The sequence below is a fragment of the Hyaena hyaena genome, unplaced genomic scaffold (genome assembly GCF_003009895.1).
Source record: "Hyaena hyaena isolate Hyena2069 unplaced genomic scaffold, ASM300989v1 scaffold_12, whole genome shotgun sequence".
In the NCBI taxonomy this organism is placed as follows: domain Eukaryota; kingdom Metazoa; phylum Chordata; class Mammalia; order Carnivora; family Hyaenidae; genus Hyaena; species Hyaena hyaena.
This window is the reverse complement of record NW_024080644.1, coordinates 1,955,006-1,981,055: the sequence shown is the minus strand read 5'-3', so window position 1 is coordinate 1,981,055 and position 26,050 is coordinate 1,955,006. Positions and strand designations below refer to the sequence as shown.

Here is a 26,050-nt window from a genome sequence, read left to right as displayed (position 1 = left end):
AAATGAATGAATGAATACCTACGGTGTTTGTTTGTTTGTTTTTTCCTACTACAAGATGAAAGTTGAGGAATAAGGTTTTTAAAATGTCGATAAGAATTGACATCTTTTTATCTGTAATTAAAACATAATTGTCATAGATGGATTGTTTTTACATATACTGATAGATTGCCTTTCAGGATAAAAGTTACATAGATCTAATTGCTAATTTTCTATGTTTTCCCAAGATTTTTATTGAAGGATGGCCAACTCTGGCTATGTGCTCCTCAGGCAAAACAAATATGGAAGTGCTTAGCAGAGAATGCAGTTTACCTTTGTGATCGTGAAGCCTGCTTTAAGTGGTACTCCAAGTTGATGGGAGATGAACCAGACTTGGATCCTGACATTAATAAAGACTTCTTTGAAAGTAACGTACTCCAGCTTGATCCTTCCCTACTAACTGAAAATGGAATGAAATGTTTTGAGCGATTCTTCAAAGCTGTGAATTGTCGAGAAGGAAAACTAGTAGCAAAAAGGAGAGCATATATGATGGATGATTTGGAGTTAATAGGATTAGACTACCTTTGGAGGGTAAGTGAAAAGCAGGAACTCTAAACATTCTTTCTGATGAAATATTTCAACTAGAGAAGGAGCCACAATTTTGCATATAAGTTACGTATATATGCTAATCTGATGCTTGTCCCAGAAAGTAGTGGTAGTTCACCTTTTTCTTACTATATCATTTATCATTAGGTTTTTTCTTCTCTCTCTCCCTTCCCCTCCCCTGTTTTGTCACTGATGGTCCTTTTTGTCTTGGCTTAGAATCTGCATTCTAGATGTATTTAGAAATCTACAGACCATACCGATTTTTCATGCTCCCCCCCCCGAAGTTGTTATTCTTCCCTTTTTAACATTCAGTGAAGATCTGTTTCTTCTCCTTCATTGTTAATTTTACATTATTATACACATAATGCTAAACTTGATGGAAGTAAAGCCTATTTAGAATTGGTTACAAGTGTATACTTTATTGGTAGGGTTTTAACTTGTGATGTTTTTAAACAGCTGAGGGAGTAAAATTTTACTGTCTTATTTTTCCACTGTTGTAGTATTTTTATTAAAAAAAATTTTAATGTTTATTTGGGGGTGGGGGGGCAGGGGAGACAGAGCCTGAGTGGGAGAGAGGCAGAGAGCCAAGGAGACACAGAATCCGAAGCAGGCTTTAGGCTCTGAGCTGTCGGCACAGAGCCCAGCGTAGGGCTCAGAGTCCCTAGTCACGAGGTCATGACCTGAGCCAAAGTCTGACACTTAATGGACTGAACCACCCAGGTGCCCCTCCACCGTTTTAGTATTAAAATGTGTATGTTGAGATAAAATAGATAACAACATCATATTAGTTTCAGATGCACAGCATAATGATATTTGCATATACTGTGAAATGATCACAATAAGTCTAGTTAACATGATAACTACATGTCATTACACATTTTTCTTCTTGTGATGAAAACATTGAAGATTCACACTCCTAGCAACTTTCAAGTATGCAGTACAGTATTAGCTATAGTCACCGTGTTTACATTACATTCTCAGTACTTATTTTATAAATGGAAGTTTGTGCCTTTTGACGACCTTCACCCATTTTGTCCATCCCCGCCTTTGGTAATCACCAGTCTGTTCTGAGTTCAGTTTTTTGTTTTTAGATACCACAGACAAATGAGATCATGCAGTATTTGTCTTTCTTTGAACTTACTGCACTTAGCACAATGTCCTCAAGGTCTCTCCATGTTGTGGCAATATAGTATTAATATATTATTTTTACCTTTAAAAATCTGGCCTATTCATAGCAGTTTATATTGTTTTTTAGATATATTTTTCTACAAGCTATAATCTCTTTATTGTATCATTTGATTTTTTTTTTAAGCTTTTTCATTAAGTGATTTTCAACACTTTTAAACAGCCAGAACCAGTTTTTAAAAGAAAAATTTATACAATACTCCAAAATGATGTAAAACTGATTGGACAAGGGAGAGGTGATTTTTTTGGTTTCTGTTTTTTGTGGTTTTTTTGCTTATTCTCCCTGTGCTTCACACCCTTCCCCTTTCCCCAAGCCTAACGTAGGGGTCTACCTGAAAACACTTCCTCAAACCCCTACAGTTTGCACATAGTTTGAAAACTACCAGTATATAATTAGATGACTGATAAAGATCTGTAGAAATCGAGGAGGGCATAGGGTAGCTTTTTGTGCTAACCTGTACTTCATTTATCTTTTATTTTCTTTTAACTAAATTGAATTCCTCCTTCAGTGTCTCACAACTTGGTTACCAAGTTGATTTACAGGGTTTAATAATATCGGTCAAAGCATATTTTATTCTTAGTAAAATGTGTCTTCCATTTTTAAACCAATTGCTTTATTCAAAGACTTGAGATTTTATTTTATTACTCTTATTTTCAGTTTCTTTTCTCACTTAATTTTACTCAATTTACTTGATTATCAAAGTAAATATACCCTTAAATTATGGAGTACGTTGAAAATAATGGTTTTTCATGGATATGAAATATCCATATTTTAATGGATATGGTTTGGATTGAAATGTCCAACGAAAATATTTCACAGAAGTTGTTTACACTTGAATCTTTTTGAACCTAGGTGGTAATTCAAAGTAATGACGATATTGCCAGCAGAGCTATAGATCTCCTTAAAGAGATATATACAAACCTTGGTCCAAGGCTACAGGTCAATCAGGTAAGGATTGACATCCATGATAACTTCTACAAATTAGAATTCTGGTTAAAGAACTCTTTTTCTTACAAGAATTTTTAAATTCTGAATTAACTAAATTGTTTTGTTTCAACTCCTATTAAATATATACCTAAAATATTCACTCTGTATTTCCATTGTACAAAATGTTGTTTAGACAACATGAAACTTGTCTTGATAACTACTTGAAGTGATTATTTTGAGTATAATTATGGCATGAGATAATCAACTGAATTTCTTTTGATTCTACTACCTATTTTGAAGCGCATTCTTTATCTAGTTTATACTTGTTAAGTTACATAACTCTGGCTTCCTTTGACAAAACATAGTATGTGTTGTTATCAGTGTAGACATTGGTTAAATACAATGGCAGTTAAAGTATCTCAAACTGTATTTGGCCCATTATTTGTAGGTGGTGATCCATGAAGACTTCATTCAGTCTTGCTTTGATCGTTTGAAAGCCTCTTATGACACATTGTGTGTTTTGGATGGGGACAAAGACAGTATTAATTGTGCAAGGCAAGAAGCTGTTCGAATGGTTCGAGTATTAACTGTGTTAAGGGAATATATAAATGAATGTGACAGTGATTATCACGAGGAAAGAACAATTCTACCTATGTCAAGGTTTGTGAATGACTGATAAACTGATTAATTATTTGATATTTTTCCTAGACCTTTTTCCCCAGGATCTAGCTTTTGTTTGTTGTTTTTGGTAGGGCATTAAGTCTAGTTTTCTCTATTTATTGCCATTCACTTTACTGCCTGTTAAGTCTTGCCAAGGATAGTTTACAGTTGAAGTATTTCGATGCTCTTCATTTATACAGTTAAAAATAATTGCATAGTCATTTTGGAAAATGAACTGAAAAGAACTCTTAAAAGCTGCTTCTGACAGATAGCTCATATGGCAAGAAATACTTCCAAATGGTCTACTAATATTTCTGTTAAGGTGTCATCATTGAGTAATTCAAATAGTATTTATAATTTAGAGATGTTTATAGAATGAAGGCCATCAGTACTTACTTCAAAAGACTTCTCGTTGTTAACCATGAACTTATATATAAAGTTGCTTCTTGAATGTTTAATTCTAGTTTTTCTATCTTATACCTATAAGAAGATATTATCAACAAATACTATTTGGTGTCTGAATTTTGATATTAACAATTTTTCAGGAAAAATTTACATCTTTCCATTTTTGTTAATATTCTCATGCTAAAGTATCTTTCACATTTAAAAAAGTAAACAAAGTTGCATGTTTATGACATTAAATAGAGTGTTAACTCAGGTCTGATTTAATTTCTTAAAACTAGACATCTCATTTTCTGCAAGCATAGGTACAAGAGTAACAGTGAGATAGGATTATTGTATTTTGAAGATTGCTTAAAATATTTGTAATTAGAGGACAATGGGGGCACCTGGTTGGCTTAGTCAGTTGAGCACCCAACTCTTGACTATAAATTTTTATTTTCAAGATCCTAAAAATAATAAGAATCCTTAACTTTTTCTTGTTTAATAAGAAAATGTTCAATATTAAATTCCTAGCTTTATTTTGTTTGGAAGAAGATAGGAAATTCTGACAAGGATGATGGTTTTTTCTTTTCTTCCCCCCAGAGCTTTCCGTGGTAAACACCTCTCTTTTATAGTTCGATTTCCAAACCAGGGCAGACAAGTTGATGACTTGGATGTATGGTCTCATACAAACGATACGATTGGTTCAGTACGACGATACATTCTCAATCGTATTAAAGCCAATGTAGCCCATACAAAAATTGAGCTCTTTGTGGGTGGTGAACTGATAGATCCTGCAGATGACAGAAAGTTGATTGGACAATTAAATTTAAAAGATAAATCGGTAAGTATCTACGGTTGCCAACCTTTTCAAGAAAGTCAGACCTGAGACTATTTTTCATTTCGCTAATTAACGTTTCATTTGACAACTGTTAATTGAGCACCTTTTATATGGGAGGCTCTTTATTAGTTATTTTGGATTATAACCCTACGAAAGATGGCCATTATGGTAGTTAGAATATAGTAGAAGAATGGATTTCTAAAAACAAAACATTTAAGTGGTTATAAGACAACACCTATAAATTGAATTTCTAAAAGTAAAAAGTGGGGTTTTTTTGTTTATTGATATGTTACTGACTTCTGTTTTGCATATTTTTCTTGGGGTTTTTTTGTTTGTTGGTATGTTACTGACTTCTGTTTTGCATATTTTTCTTGGTCTTTGATACTAACTTAGTGTATTATTTTCAGCTAATTACAGCCAAACTTACACAAATAAGTTCCAATATGCCTTCAAGCCCTGATAGCTCTTCTGATTCCTCAACTGGATCTCCTGGAAACCATGGGAATCATTACAGTGATGGTCCCAATCCAGAAGTGGAAAGCTGTTTGCCTGGGGTGGTGAGTAGATGGTTTTGAGCTCCTTATGCAAGGCATTATGCTAGGTTCTTTGAGAATAAAGAAATACGGTTTACCTTTGTATCAACCACCTTCCCCCCATCACCCATGCAGTGGAAAATTCATGTATAAATTTTAACTACCCAAAAACTTAACTACTCATAGCCTAGTATTGACTGGAGGCCTTACCATAACATAAACAGTTGATGAACACATATTTTATGTTATAGGTATTGTTTATTGTATTTTTACTGTGTTTTATACTGAATGTATGTATTATACTGTATTTTTACAATAAAATAAGCTACAGAAAAGAAAATGTTAAGAAAATTATAAAAAGAAAATAACATTTACAGTACTGTACTGTACTTATGGGAAAAATCTGTGTAAGTGAACCTGTGCAGTTTAAACCCATGTTGTTAAAGGGCTAGCTGTATACAGAATAGTTCTTTTTTCTTGAGAAGCTTATAGTTTAATGAGGCAAAATAGTGAAGAACTGTATAGTTAACCATTAACTTCAGAATAAATCTCTCTGAAAGGTGATTGTAACTCGGTTGAAATTTAAAACACTCCCTGTTAGGCACCCTTGGGTGGCTTGCTCAGTTAAGCTTCCCGACTCTTGGTTTCAGCTCAAGTCATGATCTCACAGTTTGTGAGTTTGAACCCGGTGTTGGGGTCTGCACATGGAGCCTGCTTGGATATTCTCTCTCTCTCTGTCCCTCCTCCTGTTCATGGTCGTGCTCTCTCAAAATAAGTAAACCTTAAAAAACAAAACAAAACAAAATTTCCCTTTAGATATAATAATACGTTTACATAACATTAATCTATACAGCATAATTATAACTATTGAATAAACTTAGAAAAATACCAGTGTATTTTGTATTTGTACCACAGAAATGAATCCTTTCTTCACAACTGTTTCTGTAGGAAAATGTCCGTAATCTTTCTCAAATCATCAGTTATATGTATCTTGTATGTTAAGAAACTATGATTCCTCCTTTCCTTCCCCTCTCCTTCTACCTCTCTCCAAGAGAATTTTAATGGCTACAATAATAACCAGCCACTCCAGAGTCAGAAGAATTGGCTCCCTACAATTGAGTTAGGAATTTATTAGCAGACATAACAACCTTTTGTATGTACAGAGTCTAACTTGTATGTATGAGAGAAATAATTTAACAAAATCGTAAAAGGGCTGTCACACAGAAATTACTGGAGATGGCTTGGGTAATATATTCAGTCTGCATTATGAAGGATTTATACAGGTGGGAAGATGGGTAAGGCAGGCCATTTTAGAGAGTAGAAATAAGCAAAAATGTGAAAATTTATTTGGGGGCTCTTTTATTGGAGGATGTGTAATTGATAAATAAGTATTTTGTGTATTGTATATTTTAGATAATGTCACTGCATCCCAGATACATCTCTTTCCTTTGGCAAGTTGCAGACTTAGGTAGCAGCCTAAATATGCCTCCTCTCAGAGATGGAGCAAGAGTACTTATGAAACTTATGCCACCAGGTAAGAATTTTTTTTACATGTATAATGTTCATAAGTATATGCTGGACAATAATGGGGTATATTAACAAATTTTGTTTCTAGATGGAACATACCTTGTGGTATAGAATACCACATCTGGAAATGGCAAAATACAGCCTACTGCCTGCTTTTGTAGGGCCCAGGAGCCAAGGATGCTTTTTACATTTTTTAAGAGGGGGGGGGTCGTGGGGGTGGATTAAGAGAATGACATTTTCATGGCTTTTGTAAATTACATGAAATTTTAGTGTCCTAAACAAACTTTTATTAGTATACAGCCATGCCCATTGACTTATATATTATCTGTGGCTGCTTTTGTATTAAAACAGCAGAGATCAGCAGTTCTGGCCAACACCTTATGACCTGAAAAGCCTTGAATATTTACTATCTGGCCCTTTATAGAAAAAAGTGCCGACCTCTGCCCTGTACTATGGGCCATGTGTCATTTATGGCACTGTTCCTTTTTTATTCCTTAGAAACAACCACTTTAACATGGAGCTCTTTTTTTTTTTGTATATGTATATTACTATTATGTATATAAATGATCTCTTAAATTGTATCTGTCAATTTTAGATACCTACTGAGTTTCTTTTATGGAGATGAAAACTTATTCTTACATTCTCCTCCCCATTTTTGCTTAAATTCTTATCTAAAATTGACGCTAAAGGAGCACCTGGCTGGCTCATTTGAGAGAACATGCAACTCTTGATCTTGGGATCATGTAGTCGAGCCCCACATTGGGTGTAGAGATTACTTCAAGATAAAATCTTTTAAAAATAAAAGTTAAAAAAAATAAAATTAACAGTAAACTAGGGCACTAAAATGTAAATTTACATTTGGTGAAAAGTAGTTTGCCTAGATTACTGACAACTTTGTTCCTGGGCTTAATGATTTCCCCTTTTCATTTTTTAATTTTCTATATCCCTATCACTAGTTCATTCCACATATCTTCTAATAACTTCTCAAAATAAGTTCCCATTATTTTCTAGAGCTTTCCTTCCTCTTCTCATCTGGTTGGTTGTTTCTATGGGAGGGTCCCTATTAGGTTCCTAAGTTTTGGGCCTTTCTGGACTTTTTCTTATTTTTTTCTCCCCTCCCACATGGATGTCGTCCTCATCCTGCTTGGAATGTAATACCCTAAACGAGGCAGCCCTTTCACATAGAGTTTAAACAGCACTAATAAAAATAATTAGTATCTTCAGAGATAACTTGAACAGCCCACCAGATGGTTGAGTGTGGCTGAAGACTGCCTCAGGAGATCATAAAAAGACATGGGACCAATAGAAATTGATGACTTGATAGTGCTGAGATGTAAGGATGGAAGTGGAGCCCGGAGACAGATGAGCTACCATTAAAGTGGGCACAGAACAAGGTAAAACCTGCCAAGAGTCATGAAAGGCTGGCAGTGTACCTCTCAGGATGAGTTCTGGGGGCAGGTGCTCACTTTTCATTTTCCTAAAAATTTAAAAGGGCTTTGTCTTGCACAGCTGCCAGGCCCCGGAGTTTTTGGTTGGTTGATTTTGGTTTTGGTTGTTTTTTTAAAGCTACACTTTTCTCCTGCTATCCTGGCTCCCGTTGTCTGGGAGAAATCACATATGAGCAAGCTCATCTTTCACATTATACGGACACCTTTTTATTTGCCATTTGAATATGAACTAATTGGGGTTTTAGAAACAAGTGTTACCACTTAACAGACTGTACTTATTTCCCTGAAAGCTATTACTGATAGACGCATTATTTTATTCTCTTTTCTGCTATTTCTGATTTTTGTAGAGTCCCTTTTTTTCCTATTAAAAACTTTTTTTCTGGGATACCTTGGTGGCTCAGTCATTAAGCATCCGACTTCAGCTCAGGTCACCATCTCACAGTTCAAGCTCCACATTAGATTCTCTGCTGTCAGCACAAAACCTACTTTCAGATCCTTTGTCCCCCTCTGTCTCTGCCCCTTCCCCCCTCAAAAATAAACATTAAAGGGGCTCAGTTGGTTAAGCTTCTGACTTTGGCTCAGGTCTGATCTCAAGTTGTAGATACGATGTCTTTTTATCTCTGAATACATACTACTTTCTAAGAACAAGGACATTCTCTTAATATTACCACAGTATTAATCAAAATATAAAAATATACACCATTGATAATTTATTATAATTTAAAGACTGACCTTATACACATTTTCCCAATAAGGAACCTTAGAACGGTGTTTTCTGGTTGAGGGTCCAATTCAGGTTCTTATGTTGCATTATTCATTGGCATCTTTAATCTGGAGCAGTTTCTCATTCGTCGTCTTTTATGACTTTGGTGGTTTTGTAAAGCACAGATTAATAGTGGTGTTGAATGTGTCTCTTTTGGGTTTTGTCTGTTTCCTGATGGTTATATTCATGTTGTACATTTTTGTTAGAATACCACTTGTGTGATACTCTGTCTTTCTAAGAGCATTATGTCAGGAGGCACATGTCAATTTGTCCTTTATTGGTGATATTATCCAAGGTCACTTGGGGCACCTGGGTGGCTCAGTTGGTTAAGCGTCCGACTTCGGCTCTGGTCGTGATCTCACGGTTTGGGAGTTTGAGCCCTGCCTCAGGCTCTGTGCTGACGGCTCAGAGCCTGGAGCCTGCTTCAGAGTCTGTGTCTCCCTGTCTCTGTTCCTCACCGCTTGTGCTCTGTTTCTGTCTCTCAAAAATAAAATAAACATTAAACATTTTTTTAAAAAATCACGTAATTGATAACTGTCAGGTTTGTCCAATGTAAAGTTATTTTTCCCTTTTTTGGAGGGATGTTTTGAGACCCTGTAGCTTTTTCCTCCTCAAAGTTTTACTTGTTTTACCATTCTTTGTGATTTTGCCTGAATCGGTTTTTCCTGTGATGGTTGCAACATGGTGATTTTGTTTAAATTGATTGATCTTTCTTCGTTTATTGGTTGGCAAAGTAGAACCCCATTTGTTGTGTTTTATATGTATATATAACCCTGTTGGATTATAGCCATTATAATCATTACTGACATTGATGTTCAGTTGTCCCAGATGTGGTCCGTGGATGGACCTAATGCCTTTTTATATAGCCTCATCATTATTTGAGTAAGTTGCTCCTTTCTGGTACAAGATGTTTAAAGCTCATCTAGTACTTTATCCTAGCCCTAAAGTCAGCCATCTCCTTTCAGTGACGAGAGAGGATATTTAGAAACCAATATTGGAGAACTAAATTGTGCTTATTATTACTGCTACTGGAGTATCTTGTTTCTAGGCCTTTTCATTAAACTGAGGAAGTTAATACACATCTCTGTTTCTGTGTCTGTCTCTATTAGAAAAACCACAGATTCATACTGGCCCTACTCCAGCTTCTTCGTCTTTCGCCATTTCATTTTTGTGTCTGTGTCTACACTTCTGAGCAATCTTCTTTCCATTTTCATCGATTTGTTGTTGGGATGGGCATGGCTTCATATGCAGACTTCAGCCACTTTTCTTTGGTCTTTGATTCATCTCTACATTCCCAAGTACCTCTTGTTTTCATATTCTTAGCTTTTCTAGGATTTAGTGGGGCATTAATAAGCCCTCTTACACTCCCTCTTACACTCACAAGTGCTTCTTGGTTCATCAAAGCCAGATTACTGATGTCTTCCATCCCGTCTATACCTTCAATGATTTGCTCACCTCTTTCTGATGTTTCTTTATCTCCTGTCTGTATGTCCCTTTGATTTTATATATTTTGTAATCATTCTCATTATAGTGGGGTTTGTGGATACATTGCTGATAAAACCAGTTCAGTAAGTTGCCCAGGTAATTTTTCAAACTGTTTTGTGTTTCCATTATCTCCTTTTTCTAAAACAAACATCATATTGACATTTCCCATCTTGTTTCTGATTCCTTTGAGACAGAATCAGTCCAGAGATTTAAGTTCTTAGCTAAAGCTTCCCTCAAGCATCTAATTTAATCCTTAACCCTTACCTGTTGCATTCTTTAGGATTTGTATTATTACTAGTGTTTGAGTAACAGTTAACTCTTTGTTGCTTAATGTATGCTGAGTCCTCCTTCACAATGTATTTTAAAGCACCTTAGAATCCCTGACTCAAAGTATAGTACCTAAATTTGAAAAGGCGAGTATCGATCATATTACAGTAGACAAATCACAAGCTTTGGACCCAAATGAGCTTGAGTTCAAGTTCTGATTCTAGTTGCTGTTCCATGCCTCCAACATGTTTTCTTCGTCTTACAGAACTTTCTTATCTATATAACCAGGCTAATAATAAATATTTCATGGAATTACAGTGATTACTTGCGTGGTGTATGGAAAACACATAGCGTAATGACTGATACTTAATGAGTAGTAAACAAATGTTAACATAACTCACTGTTACTATGGTTGATAGATACACAATCACTTGTGCACGCGTGCTCTCTTTAAGAAAAGAGGCAGATAATCATTTAGTGTTTGTACACACTTGCTGCATATATTTTAAAAGGGAAAAACCAAGGTGGAATTAATAGCTTTTTTTTAAAGCCATCAACATTACCTCTTTCATTTATTCTGAATCTGCCTGAAGTCAAGTGCCTCCATTACGAGTTGCTATTAGCCTTAGAATGTTCTCCAGTCTTCTCTGTGTAGGTAATTTAATCTCTTGTAATTTAGAACTGTACTCAGGAGTTCCTCTGTCCTTTCCCTACATGTATCAGAAAAACAGATTCTTCCTTGATATAGTGAGTGGTTAAGATGTATACTGCTTTACCAAGCACAATGAGTTGCTTTTCCTATTCAGTGCTTCCTTTTTCCCACTAGTTTGGTCTAATATCTTAAAATATGTCAAAGTCCATTATAAGCACTTATCTATTAGTTTATTGATGCCTCACAACATCCCTATGAAGGCATTAATTATTTTTAATCTATATTTTAAAGATGGAGAAACCAAGACACAGCTATTAAGTTACTTTACTAGGGACACATTGCGTAAACGAAAGTTCTAGGTTTCAAATGCTGGCAGTTGGCATTTATATTGTTATAACTCTGTGTTACTGTTCATTTTCTATACATTTTAGTAATTCATTGGTACAATCATATTGATTAGGTTTAGGTATCTTTTTGAAAGACAAGGGAGTAAACTAAAATCTTAACTGTGTCTGGATGACAGGATTACAGATGGTTTAAATTTTTCTGTTTTCCATGTTGTGTAAAATGAGCTTGCATATACCATTGGGCATCTGAGATCATTTAGATTGAAGAATGCTACTGTTGGAATAGCCATTGATCATTTGGTTTACTTAGCACAGTTGAATAAAATATAATGCAACATTAAATATTTGCTTAGTATTCACTACTTCCTTTTCTTAGAGCTTGTTTTTTTTTTTTCTCCTACTCCCTTTTGCCTTCATCCTTCACTCAATATTTTTAAACCAAGCAAAACATTCTCAAAAGCAGTGTATGGATTGATTTGTTTTTAGAACGTAATTTGATGTATGCAGAGGTCTTGGACTTCGGTGGTTCTTTCTGCTTGCAGGATTTTTTTCCTGATAAAATAAATAATTGCAAGATTTAGCCACTAGAATATTTAGTGTAAAAAAATATTGGGAAAAACCTAAATGCCCAATAATAGAGATTCAACTGGTAAAATGACACAGTGTCATTTAACTCACCAGTTAAAATAATACCGGGAAAGGGGCACGTGGGTGGCTCAGTCAGTTAAGCTTCAGACCCTTGATCTCAGCTCAGGTCATGATCTCACAGTTTGTGGGTTCGAGCCCTGCGTCAGGCCCTGCATTCAAAGTTCCAGAGCCTGCTTTGTATTGTTTCTCTCTCTGTCCCTTCCCTGCTCACGCTCTCTCTCTCAAAATAACTAAATAAATAATAAAAATTTAAAAAATAAATCTTTAAAAATAATACAGGGAATGAGTATTTATTGACCTGAGAAGTTACTCACAAATGTTTGATTATAAGAACTTAACTTTTAATTACATTATATGTTAGTGTCTCTTCAGAATAGGGAAAACCATCAATTATAAAACAAACTGAAGATTTTTTTGGTAAGATATTTTTAGGCTAATTCCAGGTCTATAAAATTAGCTTACCCTATGGAAATTATAGTAATATATCTGTTCTTCAAAAAACTTTGTTTTTTTAAAGCAGTCTTATTTATCAAGTGGTGTTTTAATCATAGCACATTTAATTACTTTGAGATGATTTGATTAACAGAGTACTTCCTAGCAAACCATAAGAGACTTAACTATAGAGAACAAACTGTTGATGGAGGGAGGTGAATGAGTGGTAGGCTAAACAGGTGATGGGCATTAAGAAGGACACTTGTTGGGATAAGCACTGGATGTGTATGTAAGTGATAAATCACTAAATTCTGCTTCTGAAACCAATATTACACTATATGTTAACTAACTAGAATTTATTAAAAAAATTGAAAACAGTAAAGTACTTTCTAAAGTTGATAGACTTACTCTTAAGTGTGAATGTTTGATAGCTAATGCTAAATTGTATCATGTGATTTTTTTTTAACAATGTATTTTCATTGTGATTTAAAAGAAACTTGTATTTTAATACCATGAAGGGGAAAAAAACTGTGCTTGCTTTGAGGTGAACATTAATCACTACAGATTTTTCCTGATATTCCAAAGTAGAGTATTCCTATGAAACCTTTTGTAAGCCAAAATTGGTGGAAAGCAAAGAAGCAGTTACCGTTAGTTTAATATGGAAAAATTTTTTTAGTGTTCCCAGACCCAAAAAGTAACCTCTTAGGCTTTTCTGATACCTCAGGGCATATCTTATTCTCACAGATGCACCAATGAAGAGCACAGATGCTCACAGAGGCAGCTTGATGCTGAGATGCTAAGGATAGTTCCCAGGGAAGGAGCTTGGCAGGGCCACTCTTGCTGCTCAGGGGTGTGCACTGCCTCTTTACCAGCCCTCTGCACAACACACACTGAAGCTAGTTTTGCTTTTTGCCTCTTTTCATAAAAGTGAAGAATCCTCTTCAGATTTCTTTTAGCTGATGAAAACTGGTACTAAGTTTTTTCATAAAGGTGAAGTGTGTTAGGTGAGGAGTGCCTATATTCATGTTTTTTTTTTTTTTCATCTTTCCTCTTGAAGTTCAGTTTCTAAGGTACCACTAAGCCCCTTTCAGTAAAATAAACCAGTTAATGTATAGTGTCATAAAGGTTAACACTAGAGAAGGTGAAAGGAAGGGCTTTTCATTTTTTCTCTTTTGTTCTTTTCAGTGAAATTTATTTCCTTTTGAAGTGTACTGTATTCTTTACGTCCAGTGGCTGAGGATGCATGTTGATTTGAGGTCTCTAAGTGGAGACTGCCCCCTTCATGTTTGGGTTGACTGATTAGAGAGTCCTGGTTGATTGTGATGTTTATTACTATTCTTTTTTAATCCAGATCTGGCTATTTTTTGAGAACTATGAGCTTGTAATTCAATGAATTGATTGTTATGCCATATTAAAGTAGTCTTCAAAACATCAAAAGTGGAATACTATGAATGCATGAATTATGTTTTTAGACTATATCTCATGTTTTCTTACAGATAGCACAACAATAGAAAAATTAAGAGCTATTTGTTTAGACCACGCCAAACTTGGAGAAAGCAGCCTTAGTCCATCTCTTGACTCGCTTTTCTTTGGTCCTTCAGCCTCACAAGTGCTATACCTAACAGAGGTTAGTTTTTTCCCTTTTGAATTTATTTCATCTTCTTTGAACTTGATATGTTACGTGGTAATGTGAAGAACATGGATAAAATTTATAATGAAATATCTTTCAAATGATCAAGAATTTCTTAGCAATGATGATAGAGAAAATAGAAATTATCTTTTTAAACCCATTTAATATAGTTCTTTTCTTTTTCCAGGTAGTCTATGCCTTGTTAATGCCTGCTGGCGCACCTCTGGCTGATGATTCCTCTGATTTTCAGTTTCACTTCTTAAAAAGTGGTGGCCTGCCCCTTGTCCTGAGCATGCTAACCAGAAATAACTTCCTACCAAATGCAGATATGGAAACTCGAAGGGGTGCTTACCTCAATGCTCTTAAAATAGCCAAACTGTTGCTAACTGCCATTGGCTATGGCCACGTTCGAGCTGTGGCAGAAGCTTGTCAGCCAGGTGTAGAAGGCATGAATCCCATGACATCGGTAATAGACCTTTTAAAAATGTCTTATTTATAGTAATAAATGGTAATTTTTAAAGTTTGAGTTCAGAGTTGATTCAGAATGTTTCAAGTTCGTTTCTGGTGGTACACCACTTTAGAGGTTTTCTTCTATTATGTTTGTATTAAATGTGAAAATGCTTTTTACTGACTATCCTCTAATTTTAAGAGGACAATTCCTTTCTCCTTTAAACAGTTTGACTTTCAGCTATTTTAAACCTGATAAAAAATTCCATATAAATCTCTTACTGTCTTCTACGTGGCAGATATATGAAGATACAGTTGGTAATAAGAAAGTTGTAATTAACTTACCCTGTTGCCAGCCACTCTTCCCATCTTGATAGGCTTAAGCTCCAGTTCTGAGCATATTCTGAATCTTTGTCTTGATGACATCCTTGCTCCACTACACCAAAAGTTCTCAAGGCGTGCCAAAATTCAGTGTCATCTTATGAGAGGTGAAACTATGTACTTCATTCTGACTAAAATTTGAGGTTTTCTATATTCGTCATAAGTGACCGTTTACTAAGTTACCAGTAGAACATAAAAGCTTCAAGAATATAGATTCTCTTTTTTATAAATGGCTTACATACTCGGGATTGGAATGTTGGTGTATGATATGATAAATGTAATATCAAATAATATATTACAATAATAAAACTTCTAATTGTTTTAGATGTGATAATGGTACTATGGTTAGGTTTTAAAGGAAGTGCCCTTGCCTTTTTGTTTTTAATAATTGCTTACGGGCATCTGGGTGGCTCAGTCGGTTGAGCATCCAACTCTTTGGGTCAGGTCATGATCTTATGGTTCATGAGATTGGGCTCTGTGCTGAGCAGTGGAGTGTGCTTGGAATTCTGTCTCTGTCCCTCTCCCGCTTGTTCTCTGTCTCAAAATAAACTTTAGAAAATAATTGCTGAAATATTACAGCTGGAACTATATGATTATCCAGGATTTGTTTCAAAATAATCCTGGCATTGGAGGGATTGGAAAGTAAGGGGGAGTGGTTAGATAAAACACTATTAGTCCTTCTTTCATAAATATTGAAGCTGGGCAGTGGGTACATGAGAGTTTATGGTACTGATCTCTTACCTTTTGTGTATGTAAGAAAATTTCCATTAAAATAGTAAAGAAAAACAGATCACCTGAGATTATATTGTTCTGTACTGAGGGTCCCATGTTGGTTGGGATAAAGAATAGTGGTTTTATATTAAGATAAAAAACAGAGTGAAACCATGGTCTTTGACACAGCTGCTTAATGAAGTACACAGAAAGCAATTACCTGCTTTCCTCTTTTACTTTTCTCTAATATTTATTCAGAAAATGTGCCACCGTGGATACAAAGGTATATAAATAATAGTCTCCAGTCTCAAGGAACACACAATTTATTAAGGAGCTAAAGGCAAAACTTAGCAAAACAGAGACAATGTCTTAAATACTGTTGGAGAAATACTACAGTATAAAGAAAGGGAGTTACAACTTGAAAGGCAGTCAGAATGCCCTGGCTAATAACTACGAGTTTGTTTGTTTTTGTATAGATTTAAAAACTTGGTTATACTATTAAATAGAACAGTGATACCTTTCATACATGAGTGATTTTATTCTGTTATGAAAATTCATTAATGTTTCTCCTTTTCAAAGAAGAAAATGATGACAGGGGAAATGGGAGCAGGGTCTGCCCAGGAACATGCATGTAAGAGACCTGGAGTAATTTATTGAGTCTCTAGATAGGGTTGTGGAACCATCACTTCGGTTTATCACTTACCTCTCCAAGTTATACTGAACCCAAATGTAGAGATATAATTTGAATTGATCTAGAATGGGTGTTTGCAGAGGGACATGTAGCACTTTGTAGCACAAGAAAAAGTGGAAGCCCACATTGCTGGCAATATGGACTTTTCGTGTAAGTCCCCACGGTTCTCCAGTGTGTATGTATATATGGAAGGGGGGGGTCATCTTGAGGGAGTGATGTGTCGGGAGTTCTGTACAACTTTCTTCTAAGTACAGTGATTGTTTTTTCAGGTCAACCAAGTTACTCATGATCAAGCTGTGGTGCTACAAAGTGCCCTTCAGAGCATTCCTAATCCGTCATCTGAATGCATGCTTAGAAATGTGTCCATTCGTCTTGCTCAGCAAATATCTGATGAGGTTAGTATTAAGGTTTTTAAGCTCTGAAATCCTGCAAGGTTTGTTTGTTTTTACTTTTGACTCTCTGTTTAATTAAGAAATAACCCTTATCACAATTTAAGGCTCAGTTTTCCTGGGCCCACTTTAATCACTGCCTCAGTCTAGAGTTCCCTTAACATGAATTTTATCTAACATTAATGCTAGGACTTTCCAGTTTGAATCATCTTCATGTGCAATAAACAGCATCCTTAAAGTATATAACTCAGTTTTGAGAAGCACATGTATGTGTAAGTCCACCACCGTTTCCATTGCTCTGTATGCCCCTTTGCGGTCCCTTCTTCCCTCTATTCCTTAAGCCCAGGCAGCCAGTCATCTTTTGTCACTATAGAATAGTTTTCATTTTCTAGAATTTTGTACAGCGTGTGTGTTCTTTCATGTCTGGCTTCTTCCACTCCGAATAATGACACTGAGAATTATCTGTGCTGTGTGCACCATTAATTAGTCCATTCCTTTTTGCTGCTGAGTAGTCTCCCATTGTGAAAATTCCATATTCGTGCACTTGGCAAAGGCCATTTGGATTATTTCCCTCTTCTGGCTGTGAATAAAGCTGCTGTGACCATTCTATACAAGTGTTTGTGTGGACTTGGTTTTCATTTATCATGGATTAAAAAAAAAAACGAGGAGTGGAATCGTGGATCATCTTTGTAGTCTTTTCAAGATTCTTCTGAAAGTACTATGGGGCCAAATAACTTGGAGAGCATACTTTGTGGTACTGCTGTTAAATGGGAGAGGAAAAAAAAAAAGGACAAAAGCAGTTCGGGAACCTAAACATAATGGTACTGCTTTGCAGCCATTCCAATTTCCTTTGTAAGGAGAAACATTTTTTTTTATTTTACTCTAATAACTCTATCAAACAGTTTTTTATTACTTACTGTCTTGCAGGCTTCAAGATATATGCCTGATATTTGTGTTATTAGAGCTATACAGAAAATTATCTGGGCATCAGGATGTGGGGCCCTACAGCTAGTATTTAGCCCAAATGAAGAAATCACTAAAGTTTATGAGAAGGTAAGAATTATATGTTTTCCTTTTAAATAAATGTTTAATTGTGCACAAGGCCCAAATTATTACATCTGCTTTCTTTAAAAATCCAATGATTTGCATCTTAATGGCTGAAAATTAAATGGTAGCTATTGGTAAGATGAAAAAACAGTAAAATTTTACTTTTGAAATAAAGTACTTAAGAATCCTGCCATGAGGCTACTTTTTTATAATCTGAAACCTTTTCTACTTATCACTGGGGTCAGATAATAAGATCTCATACTGAATGTGCTTTTCCCCATTCTCTCCATTCTTCTTTCATCTGTCCTAAATATTGGTTTAGGTAACTGTCAGCTGTGATATACTGATGCTTAAATATTTTTGATTCTCTTAAAGCAGTCAAAAGTAGAAACAGTGTTAGCCAATATGTATCAATCTCCGACCTTCGCTTAGATTAAGCAAATTATTTACAGAAGCAAGGCCGTGTTTGATTCTTTGATTTCGTGTCCTATGCACTTGCCCTTGATAACCAATGCTGCATTATTTAGAAGAGGAAATTAAACTATAGGAACTTCTCAGCGTGGTAGAGCTTCCTTGTTATGGCCAATGCAACCCTGTTTTTATATGTTGGGGTCTTAGAGCATCTGTCTGGCACAGTACCTGGGCATTCAGCTAGTATTTGAATGTTCTTTTTTAGGCATGTACTCTAATTATTTTTTGATAAAATCAGATTAGAATTTCATAACTACCTACCCAAGCATATTTTAGGTTGTAAAACCTTCAAAACCTTCCTGAATTGATTGGCCAAGACAGTTGCTTTCAAATAAAATGGCACTTGTAGGTACACTACATTTTGGAACTAGTCATAAGTTCCTAACTCTGCAGTGCTAAAGTGATTCTTGAGAAAGGAATGATTATTCAGAAGGTCCTAAGGAGCCCAAAGGACAAAGAAGTAGGTGGTATTCTCCATGTCCTCCTTCCCTCCTTGGGGTGTATAAAAATACTGGAATTAGACTTCATTGTCTATTATAGTCATTTCCATACTATTCTAAATGGTTCTCAAGTTGCAGGTAAAGAGAGTGAGGCCAAATGGTTTAAGTGAGTCAGTAAGTTTTAAGCACTAACTTGAAGTTGTATGAGATTTTTCTTAAATGAATCTCTAGGTAATTTGCCTCTGATCATAATTTTACAGACCAATGCAGGCAATGAGCCGGACATGGAGGATGAACAGGTTTGCTGTGAAGCATTGGAAGTGATGACATTATGTTTTGCCTTGATTCCAACAGCCTTAGATGCTCTCAGTAAAGAAAAGGCTTGGCAGACATTCATTATTGACTTACTGTTGCACTGTCACAGCAAGTAAGTGTCTTTTTTAATTGTAAGAAACTTGATATTTTGTTTAGCAAAAATGAATGTATGCTGGCAGAATTTATCCCAGGATCAAATATTTATTCTCTCTACAGCATGATAATGTTCAGGAAAATTTTGTTTAACCATGTTTCGCCTGGACCTAAATTTTTTGGTTGTAGTCTCTGCAAAATGGCAACATTAAGTCTCAGAGTCCAATTGATTTTTCTCTAATTTCAGATTTAGTCTTGTCTAAGAGAGGTACATATTTTAATCCACTTTTAAAATCTGGTTTATAGGATTTTTTTTTAATGTTTATTTTTGAGAGCCAGAGAGAGAGAGTGAGCAGGAGAGGGCCAGAGAGAGAGGGAGACACAGAATCCGAAGCAGGCTCCAGGCTCCGAGCTGTCAGCACAGAGCCCAACATAGGGCTCAAACTCCCCAACCACGAGATCAGGGCCTAAGCCAAAGTTGGACACTCAACCGACTGAGTCACCCAGGTGCCTCTGGTTTACAGGATTTAAATTAAATAGGAGAGGAGCCTGAGTGGCTCAGTTGGTTAAGTGTCTGGCTCTTGATTTTGGCTCAGGTCATAATGTCCCGGTTCATGGTGTCAAGCCCCACATTGGGCTCTGCACTGATAGTGCGGAGCCTGCTTGGGATTCTCTCTCTCTACCGCTCCACCATTCATGCTCTCCTCCTCCCTCTCTCTCAAAATAAATAAACTTTAATAAATAAATAGGACATTAGCATCCTGTCTTGAATAGCTAGATGCCAGGTTTGTTTAAGAGAAATTGTTGATTCGATAGGAAATTCATAAGGCAGTGTTATGGTAAGAAAGAATTTTGCCTTTTATACTGAGAATAAAGACCAACTTTATATAAAGCCCTCGTTTTCAGTTCAGGATCATTTAATCAATGACATAAACTTTGTTTCGGACTTCTTTTTGTGCAAGTCAGTCAGATTTGTAGAAAATGTTGGTTTCCATCCTCTTGTGTCATTCTAATCCTGACCTTCATAAGGTGATTTTTTAAAACTCAAGCTCCAATTAGTGTCACTTTCTATGTAATTAATCTGTCTTACATACATTTTGTGAAAAGACTGAGAATGCTCACTTTGTTTATTCTCTCACATGCCATTCAGCAATGATAAAAATCAGATGAAATTAATGTAAAGTCAGAATAAACAGTTTGCTGAAATAAAACCCAGTGAAAAGGCTTTTAAAAAAAAGTGTACATTAATACAATAGATACATCTTGCTCATTCCAGAGGATGCTGTGAATTGGTGGGAATGTCTACTATTTTAGAAGTTACTTGATCATTTCCTTGAAGACCTCTATTACAGCCTATTCAGAAAGGCCTTTGACAGGATTCACACCCCCCAAATAATATTGAGCTTGGTAACTGCTTGAAAAGACTTGATCATCATTGGACAGCCCTGTAGGTTAAGAAAAATAGGATGAGTCTGGTTTTATTTAATAATACATTTGGTGGCGGGAGGAGAGGAAAGATGATTGGCCAAACAGTTGTAGTAAAGACAAACCTAGAGGTAGCAAATTTTTTACTCTATATTGATTTTTAAATCTGAAACTAAATTTGGAACTTATTTCACTTCTTGGTTGCTAAGTATTAAGGAACTTGGTTTTGCAGGTTTTCTCCTCTCTGTCCTTTATGAAAATTCCCCCTTATAGGAAATTAGAACCATTTCCCTTCTCCTCTTCCTGAAATTTCACACAATGAAGTAAAGTTCTGTAGACAGCATTTCATCTCTGTTCGCCTCTGTTACTTTGTCTTCAACAACAGAAAGGGTCTTCTAGGGTCAAAATCTCTTTGAGCTTTAGGTATCTGATTTTCTTCTCTAATACTGGCTCTCTTCCTGCCCTGAAGATTTCAGTCATTTCATATATAGTTGAGTATCTATGGCAGGTTCAAAATCCCTTATTTCCAGTTTATAAGAATTTGACAGCAGACCTGACCTGACCATAATTTTTTGGCATTACCTTTCTAAAATCTGAATCTCCAAACATATCTGGCTCTAGTGGTTCCAGGTTTGTTTGTTTGTTTGTTTGTTTTAAAGATTTTATTTCTGAGAGACAGCCATAGCGTGAGCAGGGGAGGGTCAGAGAGAGGGCGAGGTACGAGAATCTGGAAGCAGGCTCCAGGCTCTGAGCTGGCTGTCAGCACAGAGCCTGACGCGGGGCTCGAACCCACGAACCATGGGATCATGACCTGAGCCAAAGTCAGACGCTTAACCAACTGAGCCACCCAGGCGCCCCATCTCGTGGTTCCAGTTAATGGCATTGTGGACCTGCATACCTGAGGCTGGCCTTCAGATCACATTTATACTTGAATGTTACCAGGCATACCTATATACAGTGCATTTCCCACATGTGTTTTCTCACTTAATTCTGTAGCAACTTAGAAGTAGACTGCTGCTAGAGCGACTAAGGCTGAAGTTCTATGATAGTGTCATGTCTCTTGAGATCTAACTTTGTGCCACACAGTTGTACTCTGTAATTATAACCCATGAGCAGATTAATGTGAGTCCCTTCTATGTGCTTGGCAATGAAAAGTCCAAAGTTAAATAAGATAAGTTCCTTTCACTCCAGAAACTTTGAGACAGAAATTAGCATCATAAAAGGCCAAATACTCTGAGAATTAGAAGAGGAACAAGTTACTTTCTTCCTGGAAAGAGCAGAAGTAAAGGTTCTTTGCAGAATGTAATGTGTTTGGATAAGACTTCTGTGTACCTACGAAGTGGGAAGATGGGCATTGGCAGTGCTCAGCCTCACTCCCCATTATGTTGTTTTTACTTCTGTATTGTTGGACTCCATACACTTCTCTACCTCCTCCATATTGCTTCTACTGTCATCTAAGCAGCCAGCACCCATTGCCTGGACAACCACAGTATCCTTAATCGTCCCACCCTAGTGCTGCACCATTACAGTATTATTCTAATCTGGTGACCACACTTGAAACACTTTGATCTTTGTCAAGCATGATCATGTTTTCCTGATTAAAGTCTTTTCTGTGCCTTTCCATTGCCTTTGAATAAAGTCTGAACATTTAAATTTGATTTATAAGTGCTCCACAGTTTGGCCCTTGCTTCTATTCATGTTTCAACTTAAAGTGCCACACTTTCCAGTAAATTTTCGGGAAAGTCTCAGACCTCTGTTTGTATTAGATGAAATCTGTTTCCACATCATAACACTGAACTTACTATAATTGCTCACAACTGGATTTACATTCCTTTAGGTGGCTATGTTTTTTCTAGACCCTTCTAGCACCCGTTGCTTTATACCCTGCCTATTTAACTCCTTTATGTTACCTCTTATTGATGAAGGCATTTGAGTTTGCCATCCCTGGCGTAGTGCTTTCAAGGAAGAGCTGAGTAGTCTGGTTTGATATATGAAAGAGGAATACAGCATAATACTGTAAAAGAGATTAGTGGGAGTCGGTTTACAGAAGGCCTTTGATGCTGAGATCTAAGTAGTGTTTCATGTTAATATGGTAGGCAGTCTTTTTGGTAAAAATTTCGCGAGTACCTGTTGTGTATCAAGCACTATTCTAGCTACTAGGGATATAACACTCAACAAAACAAACTGTCAGCCTTCTTAGAGTCTACTAATGAGGATGGGGAGTGGGAAGGACAGACATGGGAAAATATATAGTATGTTAGATAATAATAAATGCTATGGAGAGAAACAAAGCAGAGAAGGTGATAAGGAGTAGTGGGGAGTCCGTTGAGTTTGGCTTCATATAGGATAGAGAAGGCTTCCTATGAAGGTGACCTTTAAACAAAGCTCCGAAAGAGTAAGGTACTGACCCATGTAGGTAATGGGGCAAATGTGTTTTAAGCACAAGGAACAACAGATGTAAATGTCCCAAGGCAACAACATGCTTAATGTGCTAAATAACAGCAAGGAGACTTTTATGAGTGGAACAGTGAGTAAGGAATAGGTAGTTGGAGGTGAGGTTAGAGAGTTGACAGGCAGCCTCTTAAAATTTTATAGATCATTGTAAGGACATGGATTTTTTTTTTCTCTTTTTCTTTTTTTTTATTTTACTATAAGTAAAATGGGAATTCCATTGTAGGGTTTTGAGCAGAAGAATGATGTGCTCTGAGTTTGTTCTGGCTGCTTTGTTGAGAATAAGTAGGGATTGTCAGGAAAAATGGACTGTTAATCCAAATAAAAGGTTGACAGTGGCTGGAAGTGTGGTAGTATTAGAAGTGATGATTTTTTTAATATGTTGTAAAGATCTGGGCAACAGGATTTGTTGCTAGCCACATGTTTCTTTGGAAGCACCATAGAAATCTGCATGTATGCAAGAGATTGCATCAGGAAATGACAAATACTCTTTATAGAGCTCTACTTTATTTGGGCCGTATACCTAACTTTAAAAAAAAAATAATGTAGGACAGTGCGAATGACATATATCTTTGAAAGAATCTAATAAAAGTTATGGACTTTCTCCCCAAAAAACTTAGGTACTCCTGACTTCAGTTTACTTGTGTTCCACCAAAGTCAACAACCCAACAACTTCTAAAGTCCCTCTGGTTTATAAGATCATATACAGGTTTCTAGAAACATTCAGGAGGGAGGTTAGTACATGGAATATATGCTGTCAAGTCCTTTACCTTGAGCTTAAATTTGATTCTAAGCTTTCTGTCAGCACAAAGAAAACATGATGGTTATTCATGAAATGTAATTTGCAATGTCTGTAAGATACACAAATGCTTGGCAGATACTTGTTAGGCATCTTCAGTATCTCAGGCATTGTTGTGGGTGTCAGGAACTCTGGTATCAGCAAAGCAAAGCCCTCCCCTGAAAGAGCTTACTTTCTAATGGAGACAGACCACTGTCTTCTAAATGAACAGCATTTATGCATGTGGTAACTGAACTGGTTCTTAGCATCTATATTATGTCGGACAGTATTCTAGGTTCTGGAGGGACAGTGGTCAACTTAAATATATGTCTCTACCCTCTTGGACATTTACTCTAGTGAGATCTGTATAGTATATAATTTTTCTTAGTGTTTATTTTTGAGAGAAAGCATGAGCGGCGAAGTGGCAGAGAGAAAAAGACACAGGATCCGAAGCAGGTTCCAGGCTCCGAGCTGTCAGCATAGAGCCTGATATGGGGCTCAAACCCACGATCCATGAGATCATGACCTGAGCTGAAGCCATCATGCTTAACTGAGCCACCCAGGCACCTCTGTAATTTTAAGATTCATAAAGATCAGGTTAAATTCTCAATACTGGGACAACAGACTAGTTCTTCACGTGGATCATCATAGAATATTGTATAATACAGTGGTTCTCAATCTTTAGCACACATTAAAGTCACCTGAAGAATTTATTAAAATAACAGATTGTTGGGTACTGTCCCCAGTATTTCTGATTTAGCAGGTCCAGGATGTGACCTGATAATTTACCTTTTTAATAAGTTCCCAAATGATGCTGATGTTGCTGATCTGAGGACCATGCTTTTGGAACCACTAGTATAATCAATATAAGAGACATTGCAGCAATATCCTTACTGTGATTGCAACAGAATTCCTACAGAGTTATTTGCTCCAAAGTGCAATTGAATAAAGATTCTGTGGACAGCCTAAAAGATGTGTAAGACTCCTCATAGAATATCTTGTATCTAGGGGAGCATTTCTAGCCTGTTTCAAGAAAGGAGTGTTACGAGATATCCCTTAAACTTCTGTGACAATTTGAGGTTATAGTTCTTGGCATACAGCCTAATAAGTTGTTTGCTCTATGTTGCCTGCTTGAGGGGGGTGTTACCTTGTATCCTCGTATTTTTACTTTTAATTTACCCTTTATTCCACCCCACCCGCAAAGAGAGACCAGTGTTGGAATTTTGTTATTTTTCTTCATGCAAATAATATATTAAATGTGAAATATTTTTATTTCAGAACTGTTCGTCAGGTGGCTCAGGAGCAGTTCTTTTTAATGTGCACCAGATGTTGCATGGGACACAGGCCTCTACTTTTCTTCATTACTCTGCTCTTTACCGTTTTGGGGGTGAGACATTTTTTTTTTTTAAATACTCTTCATATGATTAATTCTGTAAATAAGACATTCAGGAATTTATGGTTGTAGGTTAAAGTTAGGACAGTCTGTATGTATTAAATAAATATTAGTAGTTTCCCATACTATTTTAGTATCTGCTCTCGTTAACTCTAGGTTTTGAAAAAGTAGATTCTGAGCTTGGACATGTAAATTCACATTATTCTACTTACTGTTTCAGAGCACAGCCAGAGAGAGAGCTAAACATTCAGGCGATTACTTCACCCTCTTAAGGCATCTTCTTAATTATGCTTACAATAGTAATATTAATATACCCAATGCCGAAGTTCTTCTTAATAATGAAATTGATTGGCTTAAAAGAATTAGGGTAAGTTGCCTCTAATACTTAATACTTTGTTTATTATGTCAACCAGTAGAGTGTTTTATAAATAGCTTGTAGTTTTGGGCATTTTGATTAAGTGAAAAATACTGAAGAGTAATAAAAAGGACTAAAGAGTATACTCCGTGATGGTGGATCTTAGTGACTCGTGAGTTATAGAATGAATGTGTACCTAGTTTTGTAAAATGCTTTGTTTTACCTGAAACTTGAAATACTGAATTTCAGCTTCTTCCATTTTAGAACCTTGTGCCTTTTTCTATATTTTCATCTTCTAAAAAGTTTGAATTGTTTCCATCAAAATTCAATGTATAGACGAGCACTTAACTCTTG

At 36.1% G+C, this 26,050-nt stretch overlaps 1 protein-coding gene across 2 annotated transcripts in view; it reads left to right on the top strand.

The window, feature by feature from the left end:
• The window catches only part of USP9X (ubiquitin specific peptidase 9 X-linked), a 134,110-nt gene that overhangs the window by 71,924 nt on the left and 36,136 nt on the right, over positions 1 to 26,050 (top strand). For both annotated transcript variants that reach the window (XM_039255987.1, XM_039255978.1), the window contains exons 16-28: positions 225 to 567; positions 2,621 to 2,716; positions 3,144 to 3,355; positions 4,340 to 4,580; positions 4,985 to 5,134; positions 6,524 to 6,644; positions 14,176 to 14,306; positions 14,497 to 14,775; positions 16,809 to 16,934; positions 17,856 to 17,981; positions 19,147 to 19,313; positions 25,227 to 25,335; positions 25,562 to 25,708. In XM_039255987.1, the coding sequence (XP_039111918.1) occupies positions 225 to 567; positions 2,621 to 2,716; positions 3,144 to 3,355; positions 4,340 to 4,580; positions 4,985 to 5,134; positions 6,524 to 6,644; positions 14,176 to 14,306; positions 14,497 to 14,775; positions 16,809 to 16,934; positions 17,856 to 17,981; positions 19,147 to 19,313; positions 25,227 to 25,335; positions 25,562 to 25,708 (2,248 nt within the window). The remainder of the gene's footprint in view (positions 1 to 224; positions 568 to 2,620; positions 2,717 to 3,143; positions 3,356 to 4,339; positions 4,581 to 4,984; positions 5,135 to 6,523; positions 6,645 to 14,175; positions 14,307 to 14,496; positions 14,776 to 16,808; positions 16,935 to 17,855; positions 17,982 to 19,146; positions 19,314 to 25,226; positions 25,336 to 25,561; positions 25,709 to 26,050) is intronic.